The sequence below is a fragment of the Fukomys damarensis genome, unplaced genomic scaffold, assembly GCF_012274545.1.
Source record: "Fukomys damarensis isolate Sample0158 unplaced genomic scaffold, DMR_v1.0_HiC HiC_scaffold_12, whole genome shotgun sequence".
In the NCBI taxonomy this organism is placed as follows: Eukaryota; Metazoa; Chordata; class Mammalia; order Rodentia; family Bathyergidae; genus Fukomys; species Fukomys damarensis.
The window spans coordinates 2,417,668-2,433,313 of record NW_022900924.1 but is presented as its reverse complement, the minus strand read 5'-3'; the positions used below and the strand labels follow the sequence as shown (position 1 = coordinate 2,433,313).

At 41.2% G+C, this 15,646-nt stretch overlaps 1 protein-coding gene across 1 annotated transcript in view; it reads left to right on the top strand.

Moving 5' to 3' along the window:
• Window positions 1–15,646, top strand: part of Ttc28 (tetratricopeptide repeat domain 28) — a 558,472-nt gene that overhangs the window by 269,163 nt on the left and 273,663 nt on the right. Inside the window, exons 4-5 of the mRNA XM_010604145.1 lie at window positions 9,653–9,925; window positions 10,853–10,983. Of these exons, the coding sequence (XP_010602447.1) occupies window positions 9,653–9,925; window positions 10,853–10,983 (404 nt within the window). The remainder of the gene's footprint in view (window positions 1–9,652; window positions 9,926–10,852; window positions 10,984–15,646) is intronic.

Here is a 15,646-nt window from a genome sequence, read left to right as displayed (position 1 = left end):
CCAGCCCCGGAAAACTGATTTTTGAAAACATGAGTGTTTGAGGATGTTTGATTGAAAGCATGTGCTAAGTGTTATCTTGGGTCGTGATGGACTCACTAAGGCAGGTTCATGGCAGGTACTAGGTAGCTAATAATGTCGCATGCTAATTCGGTCATTATCAAGCAGAACTCTTTTTGTTAAAAAAATGGTACATTTAAAATTTTTTTCATATGAGAAAATAAACCTAAAATTTTTAATGGCAATATAATTCAACATTTTATGTAGTTGTGAAAATGTTTGTAACATTAAAATAGTTTTACTATATTGGCTGGTATTGTACTTAGCTCAAAGTATGTGCTAAATAAAAGTGCACTGAACTAATATGGTACCACTCTTACAGTCTCTGGGAAGTTCATAGCTATAAAAGTATTTTCCTAAAAGTTAGGGATTTTATGTCTTAGGAATTAATTGGTAAGAATTCCTTTTTTGTGGGCAATTTTATAGCCGTGCAGGGCTGAGTCTCTCCCTTCCTCCGTCTCTCCCTCCCTCCCTCTCCAGTGGCTCCTCCCACTGTAGGACCTGCTGTTAATAAACTCAGACTCAGAGCAGATGCGCTTCAGAGCTTCAAGGCGTGGGGGTGAATGGACCGCAGCGAAATCAGCCTGTCTCTCTTCTCCACTTTCCCAGGTCCCCAGTTCTCTCCCTGTACCCTCCCTGTAACGTTTTTATTTAGTTCATTAGAATAGCATCTCTTCATTCCGGGGTGTTTCTGATGCTGCCTTACAATATTGGTATCAGCAGAATCATACTTAACATTTTGCCTTTGAAGCAGTTTGTTTAGGTAAAGGTAAGGAAATCTTCCATACATAGCAGAAAAATGGCTCGGAGCTGCTGTCTCCCCGAGGGTTCTGTGTGCTGGTTCTTTCTCGTCTTCCAGTGAGTGACCTAAGGCTGACCTTGGAGAAAGCTCCTCCTTACGGGTGCCTAGAGTGCTTCAATATTTTCTTCTCTTTCCTTAGGCAATTTAATTTATCTGGTTTATTTTTAGCATGGCCTTTGCCACCAGTATCTGTGCCGGGGGGGGGGGCCTCTCTCAGCATTTTATAGAGACTGTTGCTTTGCAGCATTATTCTGTGCATCACCCTAAATCTTAACGACCTTCTTTTTGGTCATACGGTTACAGTCCACAGAATCTGTCAGCATTTCCTGCTCATTTTTTACCCTCTGTTTATTTTAGCCTCCTGCATCTTTTCAAGCTTCTGTCACCATTGCATAGCTGTGCAGTCTGGGACACTTTACAAATAGATCTGATCTGTTCTGTCCGTTGCTCTTGTTTTGTAATTAATTATTTTTTTCAGCTTTAATTGAGTTTATTGGTACATTTTAGGGATACAGTACAGTTACATTCATTGTTAGGATCCTGTACCTTTACATGACAGGTTCTTGGTTCTCATTTTTTCCCCTTGTCCCTGCCCTCCCTTCACAAATGTAACACAGAAAGCCTCCCAATCCAGGTGCTTCTACAAGCAAACAAAGCCCAAATGACCTGCATATGCTCCTATGCGTTCAGCTTTTTAAAAGTATCAAGATTTCATTTCTGTTTAAACGTAGGACTAACCGGTATTACCATACTCTGGTTCCTATATGAATATGTTATTTTTATTCATATTAAAACTAATGACTTTTTGTTATAATTCCTTATATTTCTGAGTTAAATCTGTATTATATTATTTTTATAGTTTCACTCATGCTCACAAACCACATATCAATGAAACGGTTTCTCCTGGGGATATAGTTACATCATTATATGATATATTTGCCTTAAGTCATTAATGAAAATATAAAAATAAGTAAAATAAGTGTAGACGTAGATTGAGACTTTCCCATGATTTCTCAAGTGATCCTTTGCTGTTCTCTCCTTCCTTTCTAGGTAGCATTTCCGCAGTTGTAGTTCATCGTGTCTTATTAATGCTGCAGCACATTTGGGCGTTGTAGCATACTGCTGCTGGCAGCCGTGGATTTCATAACACAGTTATGAAGGGGGATTGAGGGAACCTTTATTTGTCCCTCTAAAGATGCCAAAGCTGCTCTGACTGAAGGTTGTCTTGTGCATATTTTCACTCCTCCTGTTAATCCAGTAATCTAAGGACTAGTACATTTGTGATCTGTCACCTGTTTTATTTCTGCTAGCTCCAGAGGGTCTGAGGAAGCTGATTCTATAGTGTTGCTGGAAAATGACCGTAGAATGTATAGCTTTTCTCCCAGGATCAGTGTGGGCTCACCTTTTATTTGTCCAATGCCCAGCCTTTCTAAACTCTTTCTCTCCGATTTTCTCTTGGGTCGTGACTTCTCACGGGAAGCCTATTTCCGAAGTGTTACGTTGAAAACATAGCTGTCATCCACCCTACCCCCGGCCGGAATTAAAATCTAATTTCAGCACTGCCATTTGCTGGCCCATGGGCTGAGCAAGGCTGCTTTCTTTTCTATACCTCAGTCCTCCTCAGTGGAGGGAAACGGGAACACCGACTGCGAATGGTGTCGCTCATGGCCCTGTAGATGCCACCTGCTCTGCAGGCGGTGCCCTGCCGCGCGCTGGGGAGTGGGAGCTGCGGCGTATGGATCCACTCTTGTGTTTATGGCAGGCAGAGCGCTGTGGCTGCAGAAAACCCTTGCATAGTGCCCAAGGACTCCCCGTGAACACCCACTGGAAAGTTTCTCTCGGGCCTTAGGTTGGAGACCTTGTTTCTCCTTCATCCTCTCCTCCAGGTTCTCCTGATCAGAATGCCCTGCTTTGCAGCACTGTGGTCTCCAAGGTGTCCAGTTACTACTCAGATATCTTTTCCTCTGAGGAGCCACCCTGGACCTACCCTTTGGTTTCCCGAAGTGCAGTCTCCTAATTTTAAGAACTCTGGATTGAAACTGCATCTTTACTTCATATATTACTAAGAAAAAGAAAACTAATGATTAAATACTAACATAATCTTTCAGATATAGAAGTGACAAACCATTGAGAGGCACCAAACTTAGAAATGTTAATATGTAACAAAATGTCCGGATCAGAACTGATGAAATAGTATAGTGTGTGTCTTAATTAAGTGTGATTATCTTTTTTATAAGCCTTTGCTACATTCTTATAAGCTCTTCGAGTATCCGGAAACAAGTGACTCTGTTAATCTTAAATTCTTAAAGCCTTTGTATTTCAAAAACATATAATAGTTGATCAATCAGTGCTGCAAAGGGCCTTTATATCCTTGTGGAGCTGGTTTGACATTGGCTGCTTCATGTATTATGCATAGAATCTAGAAATAAAACAGTCTTAAAAGCTGCAGGCTGCCAAAATTCTCTTCTGTCCAGCCTAATAAAAATCACAACATTATTCCCTTTGCACTAGCCTAAGTTTACCCTATAAGAAGAGTTAGAATAACAGAGTTGGAAAGAATAATTGAGAATATCTATGCATTAAAAATTATCCAAACCATCTTTATTCATCAAAAGCATGTACACCTGGCCGAGGATGGTGTCATGCCTATGGTCCTGGCTGCTCGGGATCTGAGTTGAGAGAATTGTTTGATCCAGGAGTCCCAGAACAACCTGGACAACATAGTGAGACATTGTCCTAAAAAAAAGAGTACAGTTGCTAGTTAGAGTTTCCGATGGGCGATGGTGGACCAGTGAGATACAGTTACAACCCAAACAGAAGTTTTACACTAACTTTTTAAAATTCATATGTAATGAAATGGACATTTTTGTGCAGGTACCTGCACACATGAGTAAATGGCCATGTATACATAGATGTGTATGCATGTCCGCAGTCATATACATGTACTTCTGTGGGGATTGGATAACTTTTTCCACATTTATAACTTAAACGTTCCCCGAAGTGAGGAAACTAAGGTTGTGAGGCTTTAGAATACAGATGCCTTTGTCCGTAGCTCCGTGTTTTCTCCAGTGTTGTACATCAGCTGCCTTCCTGCACATGCTCTCTCAGCTCTCACCGTGTCCCATCTCAGGCTGGCCTGCGTGGGCTTCGCTGTCACTGTTCGTACCTCTCTTCCCCTGGTTCCTTTCATTAGGACAAGCTGTCTTTCACTCTCAGTAGAAAGTAGAGACTTAGATTAAGTCCTGCTTTCCTTAAGATATTATGTTCGTTTTCCACGAAGCTTTCCAGTAACCCTTGGTAATCGCTCCCTTTGTTTAACCTTTATATTTATTTTGCATTAGCAGCTATCATTTAATGTACTTACATTCTCCTCCAAAATACAAATGGGAATTTGATCTTTTATTTCCATTTCTTCAATTTCATATTCACCCACTGAAATTTATACAGTTGAGGTTATCTTGCTCTTTCGGGACTTCCCATATCTCTCCTTCAGTCTTCAAGCTGTTGAGTGTTCTCTCTCTTCTCTGTTACCATTGTATAGTTTTCTGGAGTCAATTGGATGGCTCTTTTTATCTTAGCCATGGTTGCTATGGGAGAAAATATCTCTAATCAAGGCGTAGTTCTTTGCTGGCATCGGTCGTTTCGGACCATCAGTGTCTGAATGCTTTCCCTCTTTTTTGAGGTTCCCTATCTTATATTTCTGCTTCCTACATTCCCTGTGAAAGCTGGAAACAAGTCCTAGTTTCTCCATTGCAGCCATGACCCTATCTTTGAATCAGTAAAAGTTTCAAAGAAGAAAGTGCATCCGAGAAGTGTTCTGTCCGTGGTGCATGGAGGTGGTGATAGCCATTTTCCAGGGGTTAAGGCTCGGGCGGAGGCAGCACTGCAGGCTCTGGTGTGTGTGACTGTGTTCACGTGCAGTATTGATGTTGCCTTCACCAGGCTACTTCTGTAGCATGGTCTTAACTGTTGGCTTTGGAGGCCTGGATTTTCACCCTTCCTGGTAGTCAGTAAGGGCATTTTTTTTTTTTTTAACTTAAAAGCAGCAAAGACAAGATTCTGTTGCTAGCAACTAAGAATCATTCCTGGTATAGTGTCACAGAGCCTGGGATTAGAGCTTTGAATGATTTCTTGGCTCTTTGCCAAGAGCTGTCTGATCTTGGGTGAATCCTTAAATACTTAGATATTTCCAGTTTCTAAAATGAAGGCATTTAAAGAAGCCTTTCCAGCTTTAAAAATCGATTATGTTTGTTTCTGCTAATTGGCCAATGGGATGCTGATCGTTGGCATCAGTGGCTGCCAGACTCATCAGCAGGCAGCACCAAAGTTCTGCTTATAGCATGTCAGTGTGGTGTTGTTCTTTTCTACCTAGCAGTTCCTGGGTGCTTGTGCTAGTGCTTAACCCTACTGGTTAGCTAGTATTTCCTGGCACTGTGTGCTGCTTGCATCTTGACAGGTGTAAAAATGTTCTTTGTTCTCTGTTTAGTGATCTGATTGAAAGGGAAAAAATGCTTTAGGCACCAGTAAGTTTCAAGGTTTCCGTGGTAATGTTGATTCAGGCGAGAGCTCCTTAGTGGAGAGTTGAGAAGTCATAAATTGTAAAAATTACATTTTAATGCAGTAAGGTTGGCTAGAAGATTCAAGATTTAAAGAGGCCAACTCATATAGTTTTTTACGTGTAGATAGTGGAACAACTAATGTGAAATAGTTTTTCAGGAAAGCTAACAACAAATGTATTGTAAAATGCCATTTGCTTATTGGGCAACCATTAATAGCCCCAAATGATCTTTAAAGAAAAAAAGAGGAGAGAAAGGAGTGTAAATTGTGTGTATGTTTGAGTATAGGTATATTCAAACCTACCTTGAAATAGAAAAAAAACTCTTTTGACTTATTGACTCGCTATCTGTTCTTTACAAGTACCACATGAAAATAAAATAAAACCAATATTAACTTTATTTGGGAATGCAGGTTTCAAAAGTAGCAATAAATATTGAGCCACCAGTGATTACGATTGGTATTTTCTTGGTAGGGTTTCCTTTATTTCATCTTCTAGGAAAAACTATGAGCAGGTTTAATTAAATAGACATTCAAATTCAGGTTTAACAGTCATTTACCAAATGCAAGACATATTAGGGACTCTCGCTTGTGTGGAAATAGTGAAGTTTTAAATCATGAGCGCACATAGTGCCACTTGCTGTAAAGTATTGAACAGTCCTATATTGGCTTTCAGGGTTAGCTGGGAAAATATTTTAAAATTTGACCTATGTGGAATAATTCTAAAATAAAGTGACCAAAGTATGTGATACCGACTATAAAAATACAAAACAAGTTTAGACACAAGAATTGATGTGGTGCACAAAACTAAAATTGAGATGGACCAAAGATCGAAATATTAAAACAGAAACACTAAACTGGCTGGAAGAGAGGTTACGTAAAACTCTTGAAGACATTGGCATAGGAAAAGGTTTCATGAACAAAACCTCAGTCCCATGTGAATTAGCACAAAGAATCAACAACTGGGATCTCATCTTATTAAAAAGCTTCTGTGACAGTGTGAAGAGACAACCCATAATGTGGAAAAAAATTTTTTACCAGCTGCTCCTTAGACAAAGGTCTACTATCTAGAATGTATAAAGAACTTACAAAAATCAGACCTCCCAAATTTAAAGACCCAATCCAAAAATGGGCATCTGAAATGACAAAGAAGTAGAAATAGCAAATAAAAACATGAAAAAATGTTCATCACTGGTCATTTGAGAGATCAAATGAGAACAATGCTGAGATTCCACCTCAGCCCAGAAAGAACGGCTGCTATCATGAAATCAACCAATAACAAATGCTGGCGGGATTGTGGGGAGAAAGGAACCCTTCTCCATTGTTGGTGGGAGTGCAGACTGGTGCAGCCACTGTGGAAAGCATTATGGAGGCACCTCAAAGAACTAGGATTAGAGGTTCCATTTAACCCAGCTATTCCTCTGCTGGGTATCTTCCCAAAAGAATTAGAAGAATGCACGACAGTGATATATACACACCCATGTTTATAGTGACACAGTTTGTAATAGGTAAAACTTGGAAACAGCCCAATTACCCATTAACTGGAAACTGGATAAAGATGTGGGATTTTTGGTTTTGTTTTTTGTTTTTATAAAACGGAGTACTACTCAGCCATAAAGAGGGAGAAAGAGGAAGGCAAGTCCCATTAGCGTCTTAGCTAAACACACTGCTATCTATCTGTGGAGTCCCTCCTGCTGCCCAGTTTGAACCTGGAGACTCAGCTCTTTTGTACAATGGCAGGGTTCATCTGCACACCACTCTTGTACATTTGAGGGGCCAGAAACTTCTCTTGACCACACATAGCAATCTATTAAATTAAAACTCCACTAAATTGCTAGCAGTCAGATGTTAGTCTAAACATGAAGAAACTAATGGGCAACTTCTGAAAACTCTTTTTCCCTAGAAAAACAGGGCCAGCCTGAATGACAAAGGGAGACCCTGCCTCAAAAAACATTAATTTAAAAAGTTAAATAAGATAATGTTCATTGCAGATGAATAATAACCCTTTGATAGATTTTAGCCATTATTGGTTAAAGTTTCCTACAGTCACACTGTAATTCCTGCTTTGTTCCTCTGTCCCCCTAAAATACCAGGAGGCAGAGTGGCACAGAGGAGAGGCAGGGCCATTCGGACTGTCAGTCAGGTTCTAATCGCAGCTGTGACACTATGGACCCTGCATCACTGCTGGTGGGAGTGCAGACTGGGCAACCACTGTGGAAATCAGTGTGGAGAAACCTCAGAGAACTAGGACTAGAGGCCCCATCTGACCAGCTATTCCCCTGCTGGGTATCCCAAAAGAATTAAAAGAATCATGCCACAGTGATATATGCGCACCCATGTTTATAGTGGCACAGTGTGTAATAACAGTCCAGTTGCCCATCACCTGGAGACTGGATAAAGAAAATGTGCTTTTGTTGTTGTTTTATAAAATGGAGTACTAATTAGCCATAAAGAATGAGAAACTAGATGCACATTGAGGCGATACTCTTAAGTGAAATAAATAGAACACATATGTGTAGATACCTAATAGTTTCTCTGGTGTGAGAAACTGAAAGTGTAAATAAAGATCAAAATGTATAACAGATAATGTGAAACAGGAAGAAAAGTTCAAAAGGGGAAGGGGAAGTGGGAGGGGTAGGGGAAAGGAAAGAAGGGAGAGGAATAAATATGAGAAAAGGAAAAAATGGAAGCAAAGTTTTTGTAAATAGCGAGAGGTGGAGGGGTTGAAGGGAGGGCAGGGGAATGGGGAAAAATGAGAACCAAGATAGATCACGTAAAGGTACAGGTTTCCAGTGACAGAGGTCGTCATAGCGTATACCTAAAATGTACCGATAAAATTAATGAAAAAAAAAGCCTAAGTCACTTCTGAGCTGGTTCCCTTAGGAAAAAAATAGAGAAGCAGAAGATGCGGGCTGGAGGAGCTGAGGACTCTGAGTAGAGGTGGTGCTCAAAGGATGTGCTTGTACGTGAGGTATGGTCGAAAAATATAATGCATGTTTAAATTTTGTTTATTTTTATTTTCCTCATCGACTTTGTCGGTACACTTTAGGGATACATTGCAGTTACGTTCATCACTGGGATCCTGTACCTCTACATGACAGGTGGCCTGGGTTCTCATTTTTCCCCTTGTCCCTGCCCTCCGTCACCCCTCCTCCCTTCCCCTTTACAAACACTTCATTTCCATTTTTTCCTTATCCCATATTTCCCCCTTACTAGCTTTCCCCTCCCCTTCCCACTTCCCCTGCACCATTAGTTTAAATTTCAGAGATTTACCGCGATGAAGACAGGCTGCCCTGAGCCCCCCAGTTAAACACAGCTGTCCGTTGTTCTTGCCACTGTCTGAAGTAGCTCTGCAGCGCTCTCCTGTGAGTGGCGTTAGCTGCACCACTGAGGCTCCCCCAGTGTTCTGAATCAGCTTAGAACGTTTAACTGTCATGGTCGTTTTGACTTGAGGGAAGAGCCAGAAGTTGCACAGGGCCGCACTCAGGTAATAAATGAAGTAAAATGGTAACGTACCCTAATATTTTCATGAGCCTGCCTTTCTGTCGGATGGCACTCAGCAGCAGTGTTCACTGTACATCTGCTCACATCTCATAAAGATGCAGAAGAGGATTTTCAGTGCTGCTTTAGAAAGTGGCAAGAGTGATAGGATGAGTGTGTTCACAGTGAGGAGCGATATTTCACGAGTATTAATGGCAGTGTGTCTGTTTTGTTTGGTTTTGGTTTGGTGAGACAGGGTCTCACTATGCAGTTCAGACTGCTCTGGAACTCACTATGTAGCCCAGGCTGGTCTCAAACTCACAGCGATCCTCCTGCTTCAGCCTCCCGAGTGCTGGGATTACAGGCGTGCACCACCACGCCCAGCTCCAATGGCAGTGTGTCTTTTAGTGTAATAGATTTAAACATATAAACGGTCACTGTGTATTTTGATGACCTCTTCTATTTTAAGAAGGAAGCAAGTGAGAGAAGAGCCATTCAGGGAAAGTGGTGTGTTACGATCAAAGAAGAAAGGAGGAATGTGGCATATGTATGCAGCAGTGAGAAGGATTGCTGGACTGGGGAGGGTTGAACTAGTCAAAAGGGATCAGCAGACAGAGTGGTGCAAAATTAGAGGCTGGCATTTGGACTTGAAGTCGGCCATGAAAGTAGGCTAAACATTTGTTTTTAGATATTGGAAAAGATTGCTTCATGTGTTGTTTTGTGTATCACCCTACATTCTCTTGTTTTCTTTTTCTTCAGACTCCCTCGAGCCCACTTATCAGCAACTTCAGAAAATGAAACTGGACAAGAGTCCCTTTGTGGTCGTGTCTGTGGTCGGGCAGGAACTCCTGACGGCTGGCCACCATGGGGCCTCTGTGGTTGTCTTGGAGGCCGCTCTGAAGATTGGCACCTGCAGCCTCAAACTGAGAGGTTCTGTGTTCTCTGCCCTGAGCAGCGCTTACTGGTCTCTTGGAAACACGGAGAAGAGCACTGGATTTATGCAGCAGGACTTGGATGTAGCCAAGACCTTAGGTAGAGTCATGCTTCTCTCCTTCATTTCAGTGCAGAAAGGAAACACAAAACTCACTAGCCTGGCAGGAAGGAAAGTAGCGTGTGCAGTGGAAGTGAGTGTTTCTTCAGAACATTCTCTGTCCTAGAGTTTTCAGGTCTTTAGAAGTTTTTATGTAACAAGATGTCAGGGCTTGCAAAGGCACCTTCCTCAGATACTTGGGCTTACAAAACTTATATCCTAAGCGACAGTATTAGCAGGTGAATCTTTCATCTTAATTTTATACTCCATGAGAATGCATCATCCTTTTGTGAAAGGGAGTAGTAGAGTGCAGAGTTAAAAATGTGTGCTATGGAGCCACTCTGTTGGGTTTAGTGACTGACTCTACCATTTACTCACCGTGTGATTTTGTGGATAAACACCCTAACCTCTCTCTGCCTCCGTTTCCTCATTTGTGAAATAAGTATGACATGATTATGATGATAATTGTGATTATTTTTCAAGGACTGTCAGGTTTGTTGGAAGAGAAGGGGCACGGTGAATGAACTTTTAGTCTGTCTGTGAAGAAGCGGTACTAACCAGTAGTAAGTTTGGAGCCAAGTGACTGAACAAACAAACTGATAATTGTTCACTATCAATGTTTATTAGCAGAGAAAGGAGCAGCAGCTGGTTTGTGTCAGGGTCTTTAACCTCTCCTTTGTAAGATACCAAAATCCCTGACTGTAGTTGTATGTTACAGCCGTAACAACCATTGTCCAGAGATTTAAGTTCTGGGTCCTTAACTCTCCGTTCAGGGTTGTGTGAGAGAAGCAAATACTCTTCTAAAAGGAGGTAAATGAAATCTTGGCTAGTAAATTGGTAGCTCTTAAATTTAAAATGACCTATATATTATCAACGGTGCTCTAGCTTAGAGAAATTTTATGTTTTTTTTTTTTTTTAATCCAATTCAGGTGACCAGACAGGAGAATGCCGAGCTCATGGGAATCTGGGCTCTGCATTCTTCTCCAAAGGAAATTATCGGGAGGCTCTCACCAACCACAGGCATCAGCTGGTGCTCGCCATGAAGCTCAAGGATCGGGAGGTAGGGAGTTAACCTGCAGACCAAAGTCTTTTTTTTTTTTGAAACGTGGCGTCCCTTTACCTGTTCAGAAGTGTTTAAGGTGCTTTCAAAATCCCGTTCAGAGGTTGCTCACAGTGATCCTTTATTGGATAACTACTGCATGTCTGCTTTCCTGTGAGGCCGAGACCTTGTTCAGACCTCAGCATCTTACAGCTCGGTCAGGTGCCTTGTTCTTACCGTGTTCACATAGGCGGCGGAGGAGACACGTAAAGCTGGCGGAGAGCTGTGCATCATAACACATTCACCAAGTTGTAAGAAGTGTATGTTCCACTTTGAGACAAGTATTACTACTGCAACTCCTCAGTACTCTTTGGCGGACTTTTAACCCTGTGAGAGAAGCATAAGAGAATTCAATTGTAGTGAGCATCCTCATCTTTATTTAAAAAATGGAATGCGGCATTCTCGAACCATCAATACCTAGGAGAGACTGCAAGATGGCAAAGTGCTCCTGCTTCTCGTCATGGAGGAGGGCGGGTGTAGGGGCTGGAGGCCCAGGGAGGACTGGCCCTGAATCCCAGAGCCAGGACTTCCCGGCTGTGAGTCCTGCAGAAATTACCACTGAACTCCTCCTTTTCTCCTCTGCTTTCTTATGGGAAATGATTGCTACATATTCTGTGCACAGTTGTGGTAGGGTTGTGAGTACTGTGTGCCAAGTGCCTAAAATGGTATCTGGAATTCCACAATGGCATTGCATAAAGGAAGTTTATAAATGACAGGTTTTATTATAATATTAGTAGAGAAAGAAATATAAGGCTAATAGCAGAGGTAACAGTAACTTTATAAGTCAACTTATATGCTGAGAAATATATTATTTTAATTATCCAGCAGTTTCAGGTCTCTGGAACATGGTCAGGTGCCGATATGTCAAGGAATTAGGAAAAAAAAAGTGAACGCCAATAAGAACCAGGCATATAGTGGTACATACCTACAGTCCCAGATGTTTGGGAGGCTGAGGACGGAGGATCACTCGAACCTGGGAATTTGATAGTTTTTTGTTATTTTGGTAGTACAGGGGATTGAACCTAGGGCTTTTGTACTGAGCTACAACCCCTGTTTTTGTTGTTGTTGTTGTTGTTTGTTTGTTTGAGACAGGGTCTCACCAACTTGTCTAGGCTTCCTCAAATTTTCAGTCCTCCTGCCTCAACCTCCCAGATTACTGGAATTACAGTTGTGTGCCACCACGACCGCTTGAACTAAGGAGTTTCAGACAAGCCTTGGCAACATATTGAGACTTGTTTTTTTTTTTGGCGGGGGGAACCAGCAAAGAGACTATTCAAGGGCCTAGACTTTTGGCAATTTTGTTTTCTAAGGAGTTGTCTGAACACTTTTTATTGTCTGTTACCCTTAATTAATCATCAGTTAAGAAACTAGATGATCTGATTTCTTTTTTTTTCTCTCATTGAGTTTATTGGTACATTTTAGGTATATGGTACAGTTACAGTGATCTTTGGGATCTTGTACTTCTACATGACAGGTCTTGGTTCTCAATTTTTCCCCTTACCCTTGGCCGCCCCTTCAGATGATCTGATTTCTTGATGTTTAGGGAATGAAAATAATTAGACTGCCAGTAACAGACGTGCTGATGGCATTAAGAGTGAGAGTCGGATTTAAGAACTGATCTAGCATGTTGTCTAGGTAGGGCCATTTGGTGAAGGGACAGATAACTATAAATATGTCAAGGGCTGCATTTATACTTTCTTCTTCACCTTTGAAATGTATTAGCCCAATTACCAGATAGGGTGGAATAACTTTTAATTAGGATCACATTAATGTCATAGGCATTCAGAGGGAGAAATGAAAAATTTCTACCTTCACATTTTAATTTTTTTAGTAACAAAACATTTATTAGCACATTTTATACATACATACCGACAGCATTCATCATGGGGAATTTGCACACATACCTGATACTTCCTGTCTCTGTTTTCCCGTTCCCCCTTCCCTGTGAGCCTCCTCTTCTCCCTGTGTACAAAAGCTTTGTTTCAATTTTTTCCTTCTATTTCACTTTTTTCTTGTCCCTTCCTGCCTTTCTCCCTCCCTTCTCCCTTATTTCCCTTCCCCTTTGAGCATTTTCTTCCCATTTCCCCATGCCTGTTATACATTTTAGTCCTTATTTCCACTTTCAGTTTCTCACGCCAGAGAAAACGAGTGTCTAATTTATTTCATTTAAGAGTACGGTCTCAAGTCCATCCATTTAGCTGTAAATGTCTGAAGCTCATCCTTCTTTATGGCAGAGTAGTACTACATTGTATAAAAACCCCACGTCTTCTTTATCCATTCATCAGTTGATGGGCATTGGGGCTCTTTCCAAGATTTAGCTATTACAGACTGCCACTGTAAACGTGGGTGTGCATATATCACTGTAGCGTGATGCTTTTTAGTTTTTCAGGAAGATACCAAGAATAGCTGTGTCAAAATGAAAACCCTAGGTTTAGTTTTTTGAGAAATCGTCACAGATTTCCACAGTGGTTGCACCAGTTCATCCTCCCACCAAAAGTGGAGCGGGGTCTCTTTTTTCCCACAGCCCCTCCAGCATTTGTTATTGGTTGATTTCTTGATGGCAGCCATTCTTTGGAGTGAGCTTTGCCACTGTAAACGTGGGTGTGCATATATCACTGTAGCGTGATGCTTTTTAGTTTTTCAGGAAGATACCAAGAATAGCTGTGTCAAAATGAAAACCCTAGGTTTAGTTTTTTGAGAAATCGTCACAGATTTCCACAGTGGTTGCACCAGTTCATCCTCCCACCAAAAGTGGAGCGGGGTCTCTTTTTTCCCACAGCCCCTCCAGCATTTGTTATTGGTTGATTTCTTGATGGCAGCCATTCTTTCTGGAGTGAGCTGGAATCTCAGAGTTGTTTTCATTTGCATTTAAATACCTTCTCTCTTCTTAACAGTGTAACTTTCTATGAGCTGCTTTATCTGGATTTTGTAAACTGCTCATGTAAATATATTCTTAACAGGTCACTGAATGATGAGTGCAGAGCCTGAGGCAGCACTGGTGTTTCTCTCCCCTAAACTGTCACCCCGTAGAGTTGCCGCTCCACATGGGCTCTTCTCTCTCCTTTTTGGCTGTCGTCATGGCCACTGCTGCACAGTTCTCAAGCCTGCCTGTGGGGAAGTTCTTCCTGTGCACGACAGTGACCCTGGCCTGCCCTTCAGGCCCATTACTCTCTCCCCTCTGTGGGGCTATAGAGAATATGCCCAGCTTCCGTTATACCTTTCTGAGTCGAACAGTTCTACTCATTTTCCCTCAGAGTTTCTAGTTATCAGTATGTCACTAATCTTAGTGATCCTCTTCTAGCTGTTGCCCTTTCACACTGGCCCATATAGGTTGTCGCGTAGCCATAGCTTGACCACAGCAAGGACCTCACTCGGAGCCGTTGCTGCTGTTTGACTGATGTTCCTGGCTGGTATTGCCAAGGATATTTATCTGACTCCTGGGCTGGCCTCTGGGATTTTTCTTTTCTGTCGCTCTGTATCTCTTCTGTTGTGTTTACCTCTGGAGCTACAGGGTAACATTCCTTTTATTAAAATTTGTTATTATCTTCTTGCCACTTCTCTTAATTTTTTGTTCATGAATGTATTTCCTGTATCTGATATATAATAACTAATAAAGAATCATTTTTTAAAACTTGTGTGTGAATATTTCAGCTCTGTTATCTCACCAAATCTTAAGTATACAGTATAGTATTAGTAATTATAGTCCCCTGCTGTGCATAAGATCTGTAGACTTATTTATTCTATGACAATAAAACTTCATATTCTTTGACTATCATTTCCCCATTCCACTCTCCTGCAGCACTAGTAACCGCAGTTCTACCTACTCTCTGCTTTTATGAATTTAATTCTTTTAGATTCCATGTATAAGTGAAATCATACAGATATTTTCCTTTCTGGCTTATTTTACTTAATATAATATACTCCAATTTCATCCTTGTTACAAATGGCAGGATTTTATTCCTTTTTGTTTCTTCTTTTGTTTGGTTTTTGAGACAGAGTCTTGCTATGTAGCTCAAGCTGGCCTCTAATTTACAGCAATCCTCCTGCCTCAGCTTCGTGAGTGCTGGGATTATAGGCATGTGCCACCATACCCAGTGATTTTATTCTTTTTTAAATGCTGAATAATCTCCCTCCCTCCCACCCCAGCACAATTTTTGTTTATTTATTTGTTAACTTAGGTTGTTCCTGTATCTTGGCTATTATGAATGATGCTGCAATAAACATGGGCATCTCTCTTAATTTTTTTTTTTTTTTATACCAGGAATCAAACTCAGGACCTTGTGCTTGTGAGGCAGGCACAGTGCCACTGAGCTAAATCCCCGGCCCTGATCTCACTTAATTTTTAAGATTGTTTTTGAGTGATATTTATTACCTGCCTGCAATTAGCTAGAAATCTTTATTCCTATGTTCCTGAAACCAATACCAGTTGGTAACTCTGGAGTTAATAGTGGTTTGGAACTTAAAGGAAGATATAAAATGCCTAAAGGGAACTATTACAATGATGTGTACTTACTTTAGGTTCAAAGTTTTATCTGGCCAGTCTTCTGGGACTTAGTTAAATGTGCGGTCTTCTTGTGAAACAACCGATGCTGTGCCTAGGGTGAAGGGTCTGCGCAGTGTGCTA